The following is a 21,349-nucleotide window of genomic DNA, read 5'->3' on the forward strand; positions in this document are numbered from 1 at the left end:
GTAGCGCACACTGCCACAGATTCAAGTACAGGGGAGTGCATATTATAAGGCGTGCCATGTCACTGCATATAAGAACCGACAGACAGATGGCTACAAATTCGGACAGGAAACAAATCCTTTATATAACGCGAATGATCAGTGACAGTCCTGGTTTTCATTATTACTTTTTTTTTTTTTTTTTTTTTTCCCACTCTAAGATGGCTCTGGTTTTTCCCACTTGAAAAAATGGAAGGCACCGAATAGAGATCCCACTTTACCTTGAGCAAACAGAGGTCTGAAGAGGGGATGCACCAGGTAGTGCAGAGTACATCCCTGGTGACGAAATCCAGGAAAAAAATAAAAATAAATTAGTCGAACCCCAAAAGAAAGTACAGCTTTTGGAATGTCAGGGAATTGCGTTAGACTTTCGAGCTTATCTCTTTCAACGTTTTAAGTTTGAAAAAATAAGTATTTTGCAGTGGGGATGGGCTCGAAAGGAGGGATGTAAAAAGGCAGGGTCCCTGCGCACCTCCAAGACAGCAGAACCACCACACCACGAAATTTCCTCTCGTAAAAAAATAATAATAAAATAAAATAAAATAAAATAAAATAAAATAAAATAAAATAAAATAAAATAAAATAAAATAAAATAAAATAAAATAAAATAATAGATTTTTTTTTTTAATCTCGATCGGTAACAATCAATAAACTCAGCTTTTGATCGCAACACAAAGTTTCTTTTTTTGTTGTTTCTTTTTTTCTTTCTTCCAAAAAAGGTCGGGCATAGATCTGGTATTAACAAAAAAACGCAAGAGGGCACAATGCGGTACAATACTCCAGAGCAGATCGGGATTTAGCAAGGGATAAAGGAAATACTTCGATTTTCCATTTATCTCCTGAATATGTAGCTTTTGCAGATAAATAAACGAAAAAGATACTATGTATGAAAAGAGAATGTTTGTTTTAATCCAGCGCAGCTTTCTTAACAGGGAATGCTTAACATGGAATGCTAATCTATAGTAATTAGGTAAACATGAACCGAAATAAATTGTCAGAATCCGTTTCTTCTCCTATAGGAAATCTCTTAGTTTAACCAACGGGATCTCCTCCTTGCAAAGTTCGCACACACAACTTTTTTCTTTAACTGTAGAAAAGTACCCAGATATTTCAGGACGAATTGCAGACACGAAGGGTTAAAGTTTTCCGAATGTAAATAAATAACTTTTTTTTTTCCCACTTACATCAGGTATTTGTATACATTATTTGTGTGTGGATGCACCGCCATCCATACACACAGGCTTTCACATTCACACTCCCCCATGCTGAAGTCGGGGGGGGGGAGGGAAGGGGGGGAGAACATTTATTTATGAAGCTCTGAGCGCGCCGGGAACGTTTCTTTCCGCAGATATCATATATTTGGTTAAGGGGGTGCATTTCTGTTGTTTAAAAGGGAGGGAAAAGGGGGTGGATGGTTTGTTCTTGGGGTCCCTGGTGCAATCTCAGCTCCTCATGGGTGCTATTTTGCAACCTCAGGCGCCTGCTATTGGTCAGCCCATGATCAGATGGTTGTATTTCCTTGTGTCCCTCGCTGGCACCACGCCATCTCCCTTCAGCTAAAACCCAATCTCCGATATACTACTAATAGCTAAACCACTTGGACTATAAAACACAACAAATCATAAAGCCGGGAAAGGACGGCAGGCTCCTTCCAATGAGTTCTTATTTTGTCAACTCGACCTTCCCGGTGAGTCTGGCGGCGGGGCAGGAGCCCTTCCTGGGACAGATCCCGTTATATCCCTCGGGCTATGCGGATCCTTTGAGGCACTACCCCACCACCTATGGAGCCACGGGAGTCCAGGAGAAGGGCTATGCCTCTTCTCCCTACTACCAGCAAAGCAACGGAGCCTACAGCCGCAGCTCCGCCTGTGACTATGGGGCCGGCGGTTTTTTCAGGGAGAAGGACCCTGCGTGCGCCCCTTCCAACCTGGACGAGGTGCCCTTCGCCCCCGAGCCGCGCAAGTCGGACTGCGCGCAGAGCAAAACTGTATTCGGAGAAAGCGAGGAGCAAAAGTGTTCCGCCCCGGTTTACCCCTGGATGCAGCGGATGAACTCTTGCAATAGTGAGTTTACTCTTTTACAGAAATAAATACATCAATCTCCTCCCCCCTTTCTTATTTGTTACCGCCAGAGTGAGAGAGCGAGAGAGCGAGGGAAGTAGGAATAAGGTTCACTTTAGAGCCCAAACTTCCAGCGGGGAAGTTAGGCAACATGAGAGGCTTCAAGTTGCTTCTGACACGCACCAAAACTTCACGCCGCTGAAGTATTTTCTCCTTACGACCCCTGCTTCCCCACTAGAAAAACAGCAAAAAAGTTTGCTCCCTATTTAATCCCTGGTACAGTATTTCTGCTTTCCCCCCCCCCCCTTTTTTTTTTTCCACATTCCAGTTTGCGTGTCACGCAGTCATAATGATTTGTCTCTGTCTTCCCTAAACGCACAGGGAGATATCTTTTCTAAATCAGATCTGGATGACTTTACACATGCATGTACCCACACCCTCAAGCAGCTTCCTCTCTTTCTAGATAGCCGACCTGGAGTTAAATAATATAGAAGTGTTTAAATATTTGAAAGGAGAGAGCTACATTTTTAATGAAACTTACACTTAATGAAAAGTCTGCCTGGGGAGAATTTTTTTCTCCTGATGATATATGACTTTTTTAAGTGCTGTTTCCTCAATCAGGAGAAGGGGGAAAAATGAGAGAGAGGGAGAAAGAAAGAAAGAAAGAAAGAAAGAAAGAAAGAAAGAAAGAAAGAAAGAAAGAAAGAAAGAAAGAAAGAAAGAAAGAAAGAAAGAAAGAAAGAAAGAAAGAAAGAAAGAAAGAAAGAAAGAAAGAAAGAAAGAAAGAAAGAAAGAAATGAGTCTCACCACCCTTATCCTCATGTTTAGATGCATTTGTTGCCTTTTAAGTTCCGAATTGATGTCCATTAGCGCAGGGACATAAAGCGTTGTATCCTCTTTAATGTCGACTTTGGGCAGATCGATTCACTTCATTATTGCTTAAATGCTCAGATCTATTACAGTTGCCGGTAGGGTGGAAAACAGCGGAGGGGGATGGGGGTGGGAGAACACCTTGCGATTTTTCATCGCGGAGTAAGATAGATCTCGCCCTGTCTCTCCAGCCCGCTGCAGGCTGGCGCGGTCCGCATCAGCCCCCTGCCCTGCCCGGCCGCCCGCAGCCCGCGCGGGCTTTCCGTGGGTGCGCACCCAGGCGGCCCGGCCGCGGAGGCTCCCGGGGGGGCTTTTGCTGGCTGAAACCTGGGGAGGGCAGGGAGCAGGCGCCCTCTCCTCCGCACACAGGCACGGTGCAGGCGGCACCGTCCCCGCGAGTTGCCCGGGACCTCCGCCGCCCCGCTAAACCCCGGGGCTTCCCCCCCCCCGCCCCCCGCCCCCTTTCTCTCTCTTTTTTTTTTATTTTTATTTTTTTTGCGGGTGTCACAGGTTCCTCCTTCGGGCCCAGCGGCCGCAGAGGCCGCCAGACCTACACCCGCTACCAGACGCTGGAGCTGGAGAAGGAATTTCACTTCAACCGCTACCTGACCCGGCGCCGGCGGATCGAGATCGCCCACTCCCTCTGCCTGACAGAGCGGCAGATCAAGATCTGGTTCCAGAACCGCCGGATGAAGTGGAAAAAAGAGAACAAACTGCTCAACTCCTCGCAGCTGAGCGCGGAGGAGGAGGAGGAGAAAACGGCGGAGTGAAAGTATTATTTAAAAAAAGAGAGAGGGAGTGAGTGCGTGCGTGTGAGAGCCAAGAGGATGAGGGTGGTGTGGGCTGGCTGCGAGGAAAGGGAAAACGTGCACATTGGTGGGACAAGCGCTCTACAGCAACGGCAACAGCTAGAAAGTTTGGGCCACCAATGCCATGGACTCGTGTTCCCAGTAAACTGTCGTGTCCAGAAAAAAAAAAAAAAAAAATCAGGCTTCTAGTTGCGTTTTTTTCTTCCTAGACTTCCCCCTTCCCCCACAGTAAAACAATTAAAAAAAAAAAAAAAAAAAAAAAAAAAAAAAAAAAAGGAGATAAGCAGAGAGAAGGGGAAAAGAAAGAAAGAAAGAAAGAAAGAAAGAAAGAAAGAGGAAAAAAAAAAAAAGGACTCCTACCCGTGTTTCTACCCTTGGTGTCACTGTTAGTAATATGCTAACTCTTGTATTTAATGGAAGTGCTGCAATATATGTCATTTGGGGTGTTTATTGTCTTAATTTTGTAAAAATGTTTTATGCACGGTTGACATAGGGTTTCTTCCTTTTTTTTTTTTTTTCCTTTGGTAAATTAATCAAGCCCTGGGGTCTTGTAATTAGTTTCTCTCTTTTTTTTTTTTTTTTTTAATAAGATATCTACTGAAAGAACGAATACTACCTAAAGGGATGCAAAAGCAACAACAGAAAAAAAAAGTTATATTTTATTAATTTTTGTACGTGTTGTGTTTGAAGTTTGTCTTAGGTATGACCATGGAATTCTCTAATAAAAAAAAAGTCTTCGATCTCACACACACCACACTGTCATTATTATTATCCTTCCCTTTTTCAGGGGAACTTGTCAGTCTTAAGGAGCACGGAGTTATAAAGAAAGCACTGCTACTCTCTTTATGACACTGTCTTCTAATCTGCAAGGACAAGCAACTCCAAGCATACGGAAGTTACATTGGAGAGATAAATCTGGTTTTCCCTCTTTTTGTGTAATCTTAAATGGAAGACCTTTCACCAGTATTATTTCCTCGTTGACATTCTGCTTTAGTATCGCTCTTTTTTATTGTTATAGTACAAAGAGTTATGACGAAATGCTCTCCATATACATAATAAATCAAGGAAACAGGCAAAAATATGCTCTCATTTATCTACCAAAGATACCTAACATTTGCCTAGCATCTTTCAAACATCTGGTCCCTTGCTTCATATCCCCAAATCAAAGTGAAGTGTATTGCAAAATACTCCAGATTTCAAGGGATTTTTTCCTATGAAACGTATAACTTCTCGGCTACAGGAATATAGCATGCACTTATGGGAAACAAACAAAAAAAAAAAAAAAGAGGAAAAGAAAAAATAATCTAAACTAAGTCTACTAGTTGATTCTGATATTCTAACTTTGCTCAGGATGGGGTGGGTAATGTTCTGTGCCTAAAGGGAACCTTGTACATGCAAATAGCAAACTTTTATTGGGTTTTGTAATTAAACAAAAGGAAGTGCTTTTTCTGCTGGGGATTTAGGACTGGAAGCAAGCAACCAGACCAGCCTAATGTGGATACGATTTTTTGAAGCTTCACATGGCAGGAAAGCTATGAAACAGTACCTCCTTACCTCTATTCCCTTTCCCCACTGCCCACAAAAATACCTATGTATGAACGCATTCCCCCATGCCACGAGCTGGTTTAATGTCAGTCACTTCTAAAATCAATTCATGCAGAAGCTTCACAGCTGTAGGACATTTACTATTATTGCCACGCTTTTCATTGCCCGTAATTATTATAATTATATGTCACTTTCAATATGGCGCATAATTTCCAATGAGTTGCAGACAAGCATATGAAATTCCTGAGCTGCCTTGGAAAAAAAAAAAAGGAGAGAGGAAACGAGAAGAAAAAGTAATGCTTAACAACGCACAGACCTTTCACAATGTTTTTACCAATTTCAGAGTGCTTTTGCTCCCCAGTATTCCTTGCAGGTTAGCAAATGGAAAGGAACAACACCGTAACACAATGCTGTGGTTAAAGAGGACGTGAAACGCTCGGGAACAAGATTGTCCTAAAAGCAACGCTGTCAACCATTTCCACCGGCTGGACCTTCCTTTCTGCCCTTTTTCCTCATTTTCCGCGTTTTTTTCGCTCCCCAGTTACGGTGCGACTGCATCGCTGGTAGCACGCTCAGCGTGCCAGGAAGCTCGACTTCTCCCGGAGCAGTGGCGAAGCCTTCGGAAATAAACACGCGCGGCCGCGCTCCCCCGTAGCAGCTTCGCATTGCCCCCCTTCAAATATCAAAGGAAAAGGCTGCCTGGCCTAAAAGCGATTTAACACCTCATCCCTCGCTGCCTCTAAAACTTCCGCAGTGCTGTTACAAAGGAAGAAATAGTGGTTTAATAAAGAGAACGAGCGGGGCGAGAAGAGCCACATGGAAAGCGCGGGCGCGCTCGCCGCGGCAGGATCTCCCCTGCTGCTGCGCAGATTTCTGAAGAGGCAAAAAGCGGGGCCGGGGGACCCCGAGCGTGGGCCGGGGCCGGGGCCGGGGCCGGGGCCGGGCCGGGCCGGGCCCGGGCCGGGGCCCCGCCTGCGCCGCCCCCACGCGGCCGGCAGGTGGCGCGCTCCGCCAAGGTGGGGCGAGCGCGGCGCCGGCGCGCCCGGGGACTCGGGGCGCCGCGCACCGACTTGGGCCTAACGACTCCGCGATCGTCATTATTTGTAACCATAGAGCATGAATTACCTCTTGAGGTCATCAGTGAGAATTTACGACTGGTCAACAAAAGCACGTGATTCCCAAACGCACCCCCACCCTCCCCCCATATTTGGCCGCATACATAGCAAAAACGAAGTACAGTGCATTGCTATAATTCATTAATACATCATAAATCGTCAAGCACAGGGTTATAACGACCACGAGCCACAAATCAAGCCCTCCAAAATAACCCAAATGAGCTCTTACTTTGTAAACTCGTTCTCAGGGCGCTACCCAAATGGCCCCGACTATCAGTTACTAAATTATGGGACCAGCAGTTCCATGAACGGTTCTTACAGAGATTCAAGCACCATGCATTCCAGCTCTTATGGCTACAACTACAATGGGATGGACCTTAGCATCAACCGCTCAGCCTCTTCTAGTCACTTTGGGGCTGTGGGGGAGAGCTCCCGCGGTTTCCCTTCTCCAGCTCAGGAGAGCAGGTTTAGACAGGCGTCTAGCTGCTCCTTATCTTCTCCCGACTCCCTTCCCTGCTCCAACAGCGAGAGCCATGGAGGCAAGCCCGCCCCGTCCCCCTCCGACCAAGCTACTTCTGCCAGCACCAACACAAATTTCACAGAACTAGACGAGACCAGCGCGTCCTCGGGAGCCGACGAGGGCACTCCAATAAGCAGCAGCATCCCCCGAGCGCAGGCAGAGCCCATCGCAACCTCCACCGCAGCAACAGAAGGGCAGGCACCTCAGATATTCCCTTGGATGAGGAAACTTCACATTAGCCATGGTACAGCTACTTCTTTTTCGGTCGTTGTCGTTGTCGTTGTTTATTTTCTCACACCCCGCTTTTTCCCCCCCTTTCCTTTCCTCCCCACTCCCTATTTTCTCTCCTTCCCTTTATTCGGTGGAAACGCTTTGATCAGAAACGCAGCTATTTATTGCTTTTTGCGTTTCTTGTTCTGATCACGGCTTTAAAGCTGCCTCTGGCGCCTGGAGGGGGGAGATTTTATTTTAGTTTCGTTATTCTTGCCGCGAAATGTGCGCTTGTTTCAAGCTAGTAGCTATATGTGTATGGTGGGAGAAGGTAATACAGAAATTGAGGGAAGGGGGTGTTCCTTGGGGGGCAGAAGAAAAGAAAGAATTGACCATTAAAATGGCATTATATGCACAGATGGGTCTCTCAGTCCTTTCCTTCTCTGATTTTGCTGGGTGTATTCTTGACAATCTGCTCTTGACACAACCAAAATTGCAGTGAAATACAGAGCACGGGGAACAGCGAGGACCATCACCACCACCACCCCCTTTATTTTTTTTTCTCCCGGAGGAACGAAAGCAGTATTAAACCAGATGACCCAGCAAGCAGGCAGAAAAACACCCAGTCAGGGCAAAAAAAGGCGATTTCAAAATCTCGGTTCTTCAGTTAAATTATGAATATTGAGTTGCGGGTGTCAGTTCTGGAGGGACCAAAGGTGGGGGTTTTTACACGTGTCTGGGGTGTGCGGGAAAGAGAGGGAGACCGGGGGGGAGGGGGAGAGAGGCTGTTATTTTGGGAAAGAGCAGCGTTCCTAATTGCCCGAAGACGGTGAATATTTATGCTCCGTACTAAAAAATAGCCTTAATAGTAAAAATCCTATCAGAAAGACTTGAAACAGAAATCAAAAACCCGTTGTTGTCCGTGTTATTCAGACATGACTGGACCAGACGGTAAGAGGGCAAGGACAGCGTACACTCGCTACCAGACCCTGGAGTTGGAAAAGGAATTCCACTTCAATAGATATCTCACCCGCAGGAGGAGAATAGAGATCGCTCACGCTCTCTGCCTCTCCGAGAGGCAGATCAAAATCTGGTTCCAGAACAGGAGGATGAAATGGAAGAAGGATAATAAACTGAAAAGCATGAGCTTAGCCTCTGCGGGCAGCGCCTTTCAGCCATAAATTATAGAGGAGGAATGTCGAGGAAAGAAGAGGAAAGATTAAATAAATACGTAAATAAATAAATAAAGCTCAGCAGATCTTAGTTTTGGAGTACTGTACAGTGAGGCACCTTCTTTTCAGCATGTTGTTGCTATTCTAAAACAACGCGTATGGTACCGTTATCCCAGAACTGAGTTCATGTCGTGGTTTTTTAATTATTATTATTTTTAATTAAATTTTATTTCCAGATGCTCCTCATGCTCTTGTTGTTCTTATAAATGTATGTGTCCGTGCTCTCTTGATGCTTTCTGGAAAGCTAGCATGTTTACGTGAGCCCTTTAAATGTTATAACTTATTTATAAATTGATAAGATACAATTGTTTATTTGTTGCTTTTTCCCCTTCCTGAGTTTACTGTTTTTTGGGTGAGTTCTTCTCTGCCTAAGCTAAAATCGGGGGTTCCTGCACTACAGTCGCAGAAAGAAAAATGAAACAAAAAAAAAAAAAAAGGAAACAAAAAAAATAAAAAAAAGATGGGGGGAGGGAAAAATAATAATAAAAAAACTCTTGTAACTTTCTGTCATAAAATTGTCCAGTCTGTGTTTTAGTTCAAACTTCAGGCCGGGATTTCTAGTCCCAGGCTAGTTCTGAGATGTACTCTTAGACGTGGGTAAACTTCATTATTAAAAAAAATATATATATAAATGTATAAGATTGGACCAACGATAAAGTGCTCTAATGTTTGTAAATACTAGAAATATTTCTGATGTGACTAATAGACAGTTCGTAGTGGGCAGAGTGAATGCAATGTTATGTGTAAAAATGGCATCTGTCATGTCTAGCTGCCTGTTAGTACTTTGCCAATAAGCTTTTTGTATTTGTTTGTAGCTTTACTTGAAGTCAAATAAACGTTTCTCCTACTCATAAAGGCTCCCAGTTGCACTTTATACCCAACCTCTGAGGCTTGCACAAGGAGTCCGCAGTACGTGCTAAAGCAGGGACATGCCTGGCACGGAGCTCAGCCTGCCTGGAGATCCCAGCAGAGCTGCAGCCCTCATCTCTCCTGGGCAGCTCTCGGGGAGCTCGCAGCCCGGCAGCACAAAATGTTCGCTCACATAACGCCATGGCATTGCACGGGAAACCTTCCGCGGAAAACACAACTTGTCACATTTCTCAGACGCTGCTTACCTAAAAACAACACAGATACCCCCACCCCCGCTACAGCAGCATATCAGACAAACTAGTTTAAAGTACTTCAAGTTACAGTAACATGGCATAAATTCTTCCCAAGTATATTTACGTGCATTTCAGGAATTGTCAGACATAGATATAAATATACACACACACAAACATTCTAAAAGCGAGTGGTATTTACATCAATATATACGTACACATAAACCTGTGTTCTATGGAATTACGTATCTGTGTGTTTGTAGAGATATATTTATTATATATAATATGTATATATAGAGAGAGACTATTTCTTTGCTGAACTGTAATCTTTCCTCTACCTCTCTTCCTCGGTTTATTGTGCTTACTGATTTTACATCCTAGTCTCTGGCTCAACACGTAAATAACAGATTACAACTCTGTAACTACTGACACTCACTACAACGAGTCATTTTCGCTGCATATAATTTAACATCATCAAAGATGGCAAATGTTGCAATTTTGCTACCTAGGGAATCTAACAAGGCGCGAGATACTCCAGTTTAAAGTCGCTCTATTTGGCAAAACGCCACTGACATCTCTACAAAATAGCTTAGGCTTTTTGTTCGTAGCAAGTAAAGTTGGATCTTAAAACTTACCAAACTTAATCTCCCACTGTTTAGGTACTTCTTAAGTGATTTTGAGAGGAATGTGAAGTGGACTGTCAGATCCCAAACCATTTGCTCGCCTTCCCTTGATTTTTTTTTTTTTTTTTTTTTACCAATAGCAAACTATACCAAAAGTGGGTATGACATTTAGATGTCAAATGGATAGGGTTTTATCTAGAAGTTAGATCGTAAAAATCGCCCAGACCTCAGACAGATACCCCTCACTGGCTCTCAAAAGTCACGTGAGGTCCATAAAGTTAGTTTTATGGTTTTGGGGAGTTGACAATGTACAATATATTTCACATTCTCTAGAATGTTAAGTGACACTTTAACTGCTTGGTTTGGCTTGTAAGGGGCAGCTATGGGTGAGCACTTTTCCAGATGAGATAAACGCTGCAATTGCAGGGAACATGTTTTGCGGGTCCAGTTTTCAGTCCAGAGAGCCAATAGACTGGAGTCCTGAAAGTAAGTTCTTCTGAAATATTATCTGCTCAAACTATTTTTAAGGGTTTATATGGAAAAACGCTGAGTTGGGAGGAAAGAGGGTCTGCCTCTCTCCGAGTTTTATTTCTCACTTTTAGAAGGTCCTAATTCTTATCCTCCTGAGAGATGAAATTGCATTAGATTTCCATCACAGCTTCGAGGCCCGCCAGTAAATTTTGTGGAACCGGGAGAAATTGAAAATATGTAAAGATTCGCTATAGTTGCAAGGCGAACTCCATCGTATCTTTGCCGGGGGACGTGTACTTCAGACAAAGTTTGTTTTTGTCCTTCGCCAAGTACAAGAGGATCTTGCTCGTCTATTGGAGGTGATTTGGTGTGTTTTATAATGCTCGCAAGTAGACACAAATCTGGTCTATATTTCTGCATTTCAATTAGCTGTATTATGTCTGTGCTCTTCAGGTTGTTAGCACATTTTGATTTTAATTCTTTTAATCTGCTTGCCCAGGAAATTTGGGCACTTCTTTTTGCTTTCGGCCTGTGTCGAGACTGGTATATTATCCCTTCCACCAGAGCTTTTCTTTTTCTTCTTTTTTTTTTTTTTCCTTGTGTTTCGTTTTTTTTTTTTTTTTTTCCCAATAATATGAACACATATTTCCGTAGTTCGTTTCTACCATATGGAGACACTGAATGACCGCTGTTATGTCTCCAGTCTGTCTCTTTTTTTGTGCTACAAAAAAATAATAAAATAATCAGAGAGGCTGCATTTTGTGTACGGACCCCTTCTATATGTCACAGATTTGCTTCTCTCTCTGAAAGTGACATCGTTCTGGAAAAGGCAGGCAGCAGCCTTCTTCTTTGGAAAAACAAACAAGTTAGCGGGGAAGGACAGAAGAGCAGAGCCAGACATGGCTCGGAGCTTAGGTAAAAATGGCAAAGGGCTGTGATGGGCTCTGGTTCCCCCTGCTACATAGGTAGGGGTGCTCAGGTGGCCCTTGCCCTTGCCCGCGGCTCCGGCCAGAGGCCAGAGTTCCACAGCTGTGAAGAGGGAGCAAAATAGAGCAAAAACCTGGAGGGGTTTCTTTTTGAAACCCAAAACACCACATCTGCAGAAGAGGTGAGGGACAACACCTGAACCAACTCACATCTATCCCCCTCCTCGTTAGTTAAAAAAAAAAAAAAAAAAAAAAAAAAAAAAAAAAAAAAAAGTTCAAAGCAGGGGTATGCGGGGGGGAAGCGGGGGGGGGGAGAGGCTTTAGAATTTGGAGTATTCACAGGCTTTTTTTTTTTTTTTTCCTCTTTAGCGGGGATTTTTACGGTAAGACAACATTTGGTGGACACATGTCCGTCTCTTTCACACAAAGCAGAATGTCCCCCTTTCGCACACTTTGGAGATTGCTTTTCCTTCCTCAGGCTGTTTTTCCTGTCCTGCTCCATGTGTCTCCTATATCTTTGCTATCATCATTTGAACTTCTGGCTTTTTCCTGGCCAGTTAGAGGGTGGCCAGCACAATCCTGAGTGAGTCTGCCTGAAAACGTGTAAACTTAAATGCAAAAGCTGGAAATTCAAAGAAGGGAAGCAGGATGCAGAAAACCTTTCTTATTCAGCAGTCTGTAGTTTATTCTGAACTGCTTCTCCTTAATGTCTGTGCAAGCTGGATGCCTCCTTTTTAGTTGATAATAAAGATATTTTATGAGATCCTAGCGGCATTCCAGTGAATGGTCTTTAAATGTGAATTTAGACACACAGACATGACAGGCTACAGACATTTGGTCTACATGGCGTTAGAAGCACTTGGAAGAAAAGGTTTATTGTGGTAAGTGTGTTATTGTTTGGGGATTAGACCAAGTGGTGGGCCTAGTAATTCTTAAACCTTCTGATTTGTACTGGTAACTAGAAATAATTTTGACTAATTCATATGATAACTAGTGATTTTGGCAGGAAAAGTGACATACCTCCTCTCCTAAATATATATCTGAAAATGTAACGATACGTTCAATGCATATGTACTCACAAACACTGTGTTTCCAAAATTCATCCATCCATGTGTCCATATAACTGTCCATCCATCCACATCTCCCTTATGTATCATATGCATTAAAGTCCAATGCCCACATCCCCACTCAAAGGATTTGTCTCTTATACAGTCGCAAGCAAATTTTCCTTCCAAATCCAGTCCAGATGACACTAGGAAAAATGTTTTTCTCTCAAGTATCACCATTTCTAATCACCTGGTGTACACAACATGCTATTTCAAGGGAAAAACAGACCAAGATAGCCAAACCAAAGGGAATTTGAAATGCAGTTTAGCTACAGGACATTGCAGCAAGGAGGAGATGCCTGTTTGGGTCACAACGTATAATGCCAATAGCAATCCTGTTCCACTCCCTTCATTTTAGCTGCCGGAACACAGGGATGGCGCCAGGCCTATGTTGCAGCAAAATACTTGGATTTTATTGCTGGCATAGTGAGATCATCCTCCCCCTCCTCACTACTCACATGAAACCTTGTCCTCTCTGTTCATGAGCTCTGCTTTCTACCTGCATCATGTAGCACAATTTTTTTTTTTTTTTTAACAAGATGGGGTGTTTGTGTGTGTCTGTTAAACTTCAGCTTCCTGTGAGGCATGGGGAAGTATAACTGGCTACCATTTTACAGCCTGAAAGGAATCACAGACTTCGCACAGGCTTCCCCCCATCCTTTAAAGAAAAAAAAAAAAAAAAATCTCCCTGTTGCTGGTGAAAAGGAAGTATAAGGAAGATAAACAGGAAAAAGGAGCTCTGACCGTGCAGGTAGGCGGAGATTTTCGTTTGTATCATTTCTCTCACATTAATGGCATACTTCAGACTTTTGACAATTACTTCTTCTGTGGCTGTAAAAGAAAGAATAAATACAAAATGCCTTAATACAGGGTATATAACTATGGAGGGTATCTTGGAAATGGCTACTGCTTAGGAAGGAAAATAGACTTTCTTTTTTAAAAGCTGCAGTTGTGCAGATCTTTCTACGATTACTCTGTGTGTTTACTGGGAAAACCTCTAATTTACCACCATCCCAAAACTGAGTCTGATGGTGGCCTGGGTAGATTGGGTCTGTTGGCATCAAATGTGCAAAGTCTCCCAAAGACTTGAGGAGCCTCCTCATCAGCTCACCTGTGCCACAGCAGCTTGGGAGTCCTTGGATTATTAAAAATGGATACAACCATGTTCACATTTGCCTCTTTTTTTTTTTTTTTTTTCTTTGACATGTCTCTTTAGCCTTTCTTCTTCCCTGGAGGTTTCCTATTTCATTTAGTAAACAGTGCCTAAGCTTCTCTAATTCTTTGGGGGGGTGGGGGGAAAGCCAAACCCCAAAGCAGTAATTTCTCACCCAAGAGCCACCACGGGCTCTGCAGACTGAAAGAGCCGAGCTGAACATCTGTATTAATTACAAAGTCCTTTACTTTTGGGGCATGCACAGGCTGTGCTCTGTCCCCAGGGCCTTGTGCCAGGGCAAGTGAGGAACCCTAATGCCCAGGCTGTTGCTGAGGGGCAGCTGTGCTCAGGAATGAAAAAGATGAAATTTCACCTGTAAAATACCCATTTTGTTCCCAGGTTTATTCTGCAATAAATGGGGGAAAATGTTTTTGTGTGTTAGTGAGTGGCACAGGGAGGTTTGACGAGCACTTCAATGTAAAAGCCAGCTCAATGTTACAATGCCATTGTCAGGCCATCTTGAATGTCATGGTTTATTTGTTTTTATCACTTTTTGTTTTATTACTTAAAATATTTGTGACTTTCAGGTCTTCTTTACTCTCTGTGTATGGCAAGACACAAAATAAAATTTACTTACACCCAGGTTTTAAAAATTCAAAGAAGAAACCATGCAGGTCAAATTAGAAGCAAAACCAAAACAAAGAAACTCCACCAAAAACAAACTTCGCCAAGGTAACCTAGTTACAGATGTGTATGATGTCTTATTTTATTCAACAAAAAGTGATTAAAATCTGTTAAAGGATTTAATTAAGAGAATTAAATGAAAAGGAAGGGGCACAAATGAGTTGGAAAAAAGCTAAGCTATTCTAAACGATTAAATCGCCATTTTAACAGTATAATGGGGTTTGCATACTGAAAGGAGAAATCAGAGCTCATATCTCATCAATAATTCATAGGCAGGAGGGATCATTCCGAGGTCAGCAGACTTGTACAGCCCCAGCTCCTCTCTCGGAGGAGAGGGTGAACATCAGATCACAACAAAACACTTCTTGCTCACACAGACCCCAGGGTCTGCTGGGTCACCTTTTTAAGGAAAACATGAGCTCCACAGCCTTCTTTCTTTCTTTCTTTCTTTCTTTCTTTCTTTCTTTCTTTCTTTCTTTCTTTCTTTCTTTCTTTCTTTCTTTCTTTCTTTCTTTCTTTCTTTCTTTCCTTCCTTCCTTCCTTCCTTCCTTCCTTCCTTCCTTCCTTCCTTCCTTCCTTCCTTCCTTCCTTCCTTCCTTCCTTCCTTCCTTCCTTCCTTCCTTCCTTCCTTCCTTCCTTCCTTCCTTCCTTCCTTCTCTCTCTCTCTCTCTTTCTCTATTTCTTTCTTCTCTCTCACCCTCACCCTCTCCCCCTCCCTCACTCTCTCAATTTGCCAAGTCCCACTGCCCGTGTGTGTTGGTGACTCACAGTAAGAGGAGGGCTGCAGAAAGAATGGATGTGGTTCATATTGCTCCAATACGGACACACTACTGTAACGTGGTGATTATGTTTTTGAGAAGCTAAAGGGATCTCCTTTACTATTCCCTTCCCTCTCCTTCTCCCCCCTTTGGCCACAGAGGTGAAGGTTGGAAGGCTGTGGTTCCTTATTTGCCTTGGTGGGGATGTGCTGGCGGCAGGGTCTAGAAATTGCACTCTTCGGGCTGCAATTCTTGTATTTCATTCTATTTAAAGCCCTTGAAACTACTCCATTCTACACACATGCCATGACCTCCCCAGGAAGGGAAAGACAGTCACTTCCCTCCAGGTCCACTTCCCAAATCCCTTTCCCTCCCCCGCTGCTGAATTTCAGTCTGAGAAATTGTTCTTTATTTCCCCTTATTGATAAAGGTCTTTCTGTAAGTAGGGAACACGAAGAGGACTTCTATGGGGTTTGGCTCCTCCTTTGGGAATCTCTTTCCATTCCTAGAATGGATTTAAGAATGAAATTTTCTTTCAGGCCGTGGCTATTTCGGTATCTGAGCTGATTTTCCCCCACATTTTCTGTCCTAAACTTAAATAAATGATATTTGGAAAGAGGCTGATAACTTAACTTGAGAGGTGTCTACCCTGCGTAGTTTTTCCGTGTTCTGTTACCCTAAATAGCTTTAAAAAGAAACTATTTTGACAGCGAGCGTTGAAAGAATAAGACTTGTATGAGGCTTTTTTCCCCTTTGATTTATCTCTTTTTAACATGTGTATGTATGTGTACGTATATATATACATACATATATACCCTTCAAGTCAAAACAAATTACCGCGTTAGGATTTGTGAAGAGGAGGTTTGCTCGGTGGCAAATCACGGGTCTGTTTAGGCAGGGATGTTCTGTACAACCGGCATGGGTGGGAGCCCAGGGACTGAGCAGAGCGGGGCGAAAGGCCAACCCGGGACGGCGCATTTGGTGCAAGCGCCTCGCCTGTAACGTCCCCAAGCAGCCAGCAGAGCTCGCTTCAGACCAAGTTCACTGCCAGGAGGGCCGAGGCCGGATCGGGGCTCGCTCGGCGCCACCGGGTCGGGCCGGGCCGGGCCGGGCCGGGCCAGGCCGGGAGCGGCAGCGCCGCCGCTTCCCGCCGGCCTCCGGCTCCCTTCGGGCGGCCACGGCGCTGCTCGTCCTCGAGCGCTCCGGTGCTCCAAAAATAATCACAGCAGCATCCCCTTTCTTTCCCCACCAGACCAAACCAAAACGAAACAAAACAAACCAAAATCATCCAGGTTATTTACTGCAGTTACAACTCACCTAGCTGAAATGCCAAATGCAAGAAAAACAATTCATGGCGAGGTGAATCCATCTGTGGCTAAGGGGATATTTTTTTCTCCTGTTCTTCTAAAAAAATGGAAAGGGGGGGGGGGGAAAGGGGAACGGGGGGGGGGACGGGGGAAGAATTCCAGCTGTTTAAGGTAGCACTGGGGTATCTGGAGATAAAGATCTAATGTTCGCAGAACTCTGATTTTTTTTAATATTTGTTCTCCCCTGGAAAGAGAATTCACGAAACAAAATAAATAAAATAGGGAAAACGATGGGCCATCAGTTTGTAGAGACGTATAAGGTAACTCTGGTCTTGGGGGTCTTGTTAGTACAGCATTATAGCTCGAGGGGTCAAAAAGTTGAGGGTCAAAAGTTTACGCTGTGCGTGACTCAGTCTTGTGTGTAACCCTGATAGACTGATGTCAGTGTGAAAAAAAGAAAAAAGAAAAAAGAAAAAAGAGAAAAGAAAAAAGAAAAAAGAAAGGAAAGAAAGAAAGACAGAAAGAAAGACAGAAAGACAGAAAGAAAGAAAGCAGGGAGGGGGGCGAGTTTGGAGGAAGAGTCTCTGCTTTTGGGCAGGAGAATATGATAGCGAGGTAGGAGAGACCTTCAGCTGCAAGCTGGAGAGGCAGAAAAGAGATCTGCAGGGTTTGGGGTGGGATGCTGGTAGAAAATAAGGTAGATTGATTTGGGTCTCCCGTGAGGAAACGTCAAGCTTCTTCTTAGTATTTTCTAAGATAGCCCCTGAAACGCTATTTGGAGTCAAATTAACAGAATATAAGGGGAAATGCATTTATTAAATCCAATTACGTGGAGGTCCCCATAGGATATTAACACGAGCAGTTAAAAAATAATTTTCATTCCAGAGTCAATTTTATTTGGAGAGGCCTTAAATTATACAGAAAAAAAAAATAAAAATCTGACACGTTTGGTGAAAATGTGTTCTAACATTTTTCTTTGGAAGCATTTCCAAAATACTTGGAAAGGTGCCTGTATCCCTCCTCCCCCGGGCTTCCAAGACCAAGCGCCACACACTTTTTTAATATGTAGTCGGTATGAGTGCAATGCTCACGGAAAAGAAGAAAAAAAAAAAAAAAAAAAAAAGTCCATGCTTTACTGTTTGAATTTCTACCTTAATAACATTAAATCTATGGTAATGATATATAGGTGAAATCAATGGACCGATGGCTTAAAATCTTCAACTTCTATGTTAAAATCTTTAAATTTCGTCACTTGGTCCAGTTAAAGTAGCTAATTTTGTTTTGCAGCACACTTTCTGTCGGAATTTGAATTAAATGTTTTATATTTCTTCCTGGAAATGTGACTCCACTCTGGTCATTGCAACAGTTTAATGAACTGATATAATAAATATTTCCCTTGGCATTTCAAAGTTATTTCTACACTGCCAGACTTTGAACCCTCCAAACTCTAAATATTATTTGCACTGGGACTGGGGAAGGTCTTTTCAATAGCTTCTTAAGCAAACAGTCGAAGCAAGACAAACTCTTGTGGAAAAAAAAAAAAAAAAAAAAAAAAAAAAAAGCCCTGAAAATTTGCTTCCCCCCCACACCCCCTTGGCTTTTAAATATTTTCAGTGACTAAATACTTATAACAAGGGTCATTTTTCTTGGAAGAGAAAGGGAGAATATTACAGCCCTGGGAAAGGCGTTCTGGAAAATCCATTTGCTTTCCCGATGCCGATATATTCGTAGAGTAGGTGAAATTCAAGAGAACGTAAAGCGTTTTGTTTCGCGTGATAAGGCTCGGGTTTAATTAATTGCCATGAATTTGCTTGGTATTTATAAAATATCACTATATAAGGGCTACCGTTTAGTTGCAACTTGGGTAATCCATCTCTTCGCCCTTGTAATTACTATACTTATCTCTCTAGAACAGTCATTTCTACTTCAGGTTTATAGAACAGGTAATGGATAGTAAAAGCCATTTGTTTTCGGAATATTAAAACAAGCAGGTATAATTTCACGGCAATAAAAAACACCTCCCAACTTTCCTTGTAATATTCACTCCTACATCATAACGTTTAACTTTCAATTTAGGAATACGAGTCTGCGTGTTCTTTTGAAGTGGGTTCGTTTGGAGGGATGTAAAGAGAGAGAGAGAGGAAAGGAGGGGAGTAGAGAGGAAGGAAATTAAAGGTATCGTTTTCAAGAATATTTCTAATTTGTCTCCTTTGCTCTGGACAGACTCGGTCTGGCCCGGGGGTGAGGGTCTCTAAGTGCCAGACAGGCGCTGCAAACACAATTGGGAGTGAGTTTTCCTTCTTCATTTTTTTTTCTTCCCTGCCAGACAATCATCTGAATGTGCTTTTAAATCCCGATTTACTTTTCAAATGACCTCTTTATCACGGGGAGAAACACGGGGTTGGAACTGGCGGTGTAAATGCAGATATAAAGGGTGAACTGCCGCCAGCTCCTCGCAGAGGAGCCCCGCTCCCCCGCGCACACGGCATTAACCCCCGTCCCTTCACGAGTTTTAAATGTTGCACACCATTAGTGAAATCACAATCATAATTGGTAACAACGAAGCATCGTTAGTAATAGAAAGATACACGAGGATGACTGGGAAACAAGCACGGCTTAAATGTTGGTGTTCCCGTTGCAAAGCAGGTGTGGGCTGATTCCCCCTCACCCTGCTCGGCGCACCGCACACCCCGGGTGCGGGATGGGAAAAGTCGGGCGCTAGGGAAGCTTCTCGGGTGAGAGACCGGCGTAAGGCACGAAGCCGAGGGCTGCGCTCCCCAGAGGGGAGGGGGACAACAGGCAACTGACTCTGCGGGGGGAACAGACCCCGAAAAATACCTAAACCCAGCCCGAGCCAGAAGGCGCGGGCAGCGCGCGGAGAGGGGATCGCGGAGCCGTGCGCGGAGCGGCGCGGGGCTGGGCTGGGCCGGGCCGGGATGCGCTGAGCGGGGGCGCGGAGCGGCGCGGGGTGAACCGCGGGTCAGTGCGGCTCTCGGCGGCCGCCGCGCTGCGGACACGCCTCGCTGTTTAACAAAGACTGACAAACTATGAGATTAATACCAAAACTTGCGGGTTTCCCACCCCAAAATGCTCAGAGGGCCTCCTGGCGCTGCCAGGAGCAGTTCCGCTCGCCTGCGGGGACAATAGTGGTGTATAGTGGGGGCGGGGGGAGGGGGCACCAACAAACCCGACCGAAAAAAAAAAAAAAAAAAGAGGAAGAAGAAGAAGAAGAAGAGAGAGAGATATTAGTGTTCTTATCGAGAAATAATCTCATTGAAAAGGCAACACGGGGGAGGGAGACCAGAATAGCCCAGGCTGGATCGGGTCGGGGTTCTGGGGTGGGGGGGCGAGGTTTTAGGGGATTTCGGTCTGATTCCGCCTGCAAAGCCTTACCAACTTTTGAGGGAGCGTCCTAACACCCTCGGGGATTACTCAGAGGAAAGACCCCACGTTTGGCCAAGGTAGGTACTGCCGGCGGCGTTACACCTGGGCGGTGCGGCCGGGCTGGGAGCGGGGGCCCGCACCCACCGGGGGGCAACCCCCACTTAGTGCCCCCTCTTCGGGGGTAGAGGAAGGAGAAGTGACAAAAGAACCGCTCAGCTGCAGGAGTGCATTTGTAAGGAGCGGGAGAGGTCTAATAACCCCCTGCGCTGGCAGGTGCCTTCGGGAGGCTTTTGGGGAGGGCTGGGGGTCTCCCCCCGCCTCCTTTGTGGGGTAGCAGGTCGGGGGGGGGGCTGGGGAACACCACCAGCCCCCCCGGCTGAGTCTGCTTTGAAATGGTAAAGAGCCCAAGCGAAATCTGCCGTGAGAAACTTCCGCAACGTGGGGCGGTTTCGCGGCGAAAGGGAGAAAGGTGTGCGGGGGGGGCGAGGGGTGTCTTTTTAATTTTGGATCACAAGCGGCGAGTGTGAGATTTCTTGGAGGTGTGTGGGGAGAACATTTCTGGTAGACGCTAGGGGTGCTGGTTTGCTAGCGCCAAACCCATTTTGTCATGGGAAAGGAAAATTAAAACAGATTTTTTTTTTTTAAGAGTGTGGGAGGGGGTTAAAATATGGAAAAGGCCTAGTTATTTCCATTCAAGCTCCTATCCGCGGTTAAGAGATCGCTACAGTACTGGCTGCAACGAAATAAAATAAAATAAATCAGAGAGGAATTGGAAATGATGAATAAAATTTAAGAGAAAAGGAACTCAAATGGGATTTGTTCTACAGAATTATTTTATGGCAACCATCTACGAGTTGTACAAGGATATTTGATTTGGCTTCTTACTTTTAAGACAGGTTTTAGAGGGGAAGGTAAATTTTGGAGTTGCTACCTGCTCCCCAGCAAAGTGTATGTGCTGATGTGTTCGAGGAGGTTGGAAACTCTCTGTATTGCACAAAAATGAATTTCCTCTGCTTATTTTGATCGAAACCCGTTTTGTTTGCGTGTGTGTGTGCATGTGTGAAATGGTTTGGGATTGTCCCATACATGTTTGTACTTAGTTCTTAAAATACGGGTTCGTTTATCTGGGAATTATATGTTTTACCAAGAAAACCGATTATTCACCTTAAAGTACCTGAAAAATATTAGAGCATCATGTGTCCCATAAATGCTACGGAACACTGATTCTTGGTCGTAATTGGGTTTTTGAAAAAATTGGGGTATTTTTGAAATATATTTCAGATATTTTTCGTAGTGGTGAGGAAAAAAGTGTTTTTAGTAAAAAAAAAAATATATATATAGCTTTAGGGCAAACGTAGCGTTTCTCCGATAGTACCTCTACGGCATTTAACTGCAATTAATTCGGGCGATAGTTGTCCCTTTTGAAAAATGAAAAAATAT

General features: G+C 44.1%; 2 protein-coding genes across 2 annotated transcripts; both read left to right on the forward strand.

Moving 5' to 3' along the window:
- The first annotated feature begins 1,616 nt into the window (after nt 1-1,616).
- HOXB6 (homeobox B6) lies at nt 1,617-4,368 on the forward strand. The gene is made up of 2 exons (XM_084301290.1): nt 1,617-2,099; nt 3,477-4,368. Exons 1-2 carry the CDS (start codon nt 1,691-1,693, stop codon nt 3,734-3,736), a joined length of 669 nt encoding a protein of 222 aa, XP_084157416.1. The 5' UTR covers nt 1,617-1,690; the 3' UTR covers nt 3,737-4,368.
- Nucleotides 4,369-6,652: 2,284 nt separating this feature from the next.
- On the forward strand, nt 6,653-8,563 carry HOXB5 (homeobox B5; the record flags this gene model as incomplete). The annotated part of the gene is made up of 2 exons (XM_084301353.1): nt 6,653-7,199; nt 8,099-8,563. The coding sequence occupies 2 exons, from the start codon at nt 6,653-6,655 to the stop codon at nt 8,344-8,346; spliced, it is 795 nt and encodes a 264-aa protein (XP_084157479.1). The 3' UTR covers nt 8,347-8,563.
- Between the last annotated feature and the right edge of the window lie 12,786 nt (nt 8,564-21,349).

Source organism: Netta rufina, assembly GCF_964035555.1.
Source record: "Netta rufina genome assembly, chromosome: 24".
Classification (NCBI taxonomy): domain Eukaryota; kingdom Metazoa; phylum Chordata; class Aves; order Anseriformes; family Anatidae; genus Netta; species Netta rufina.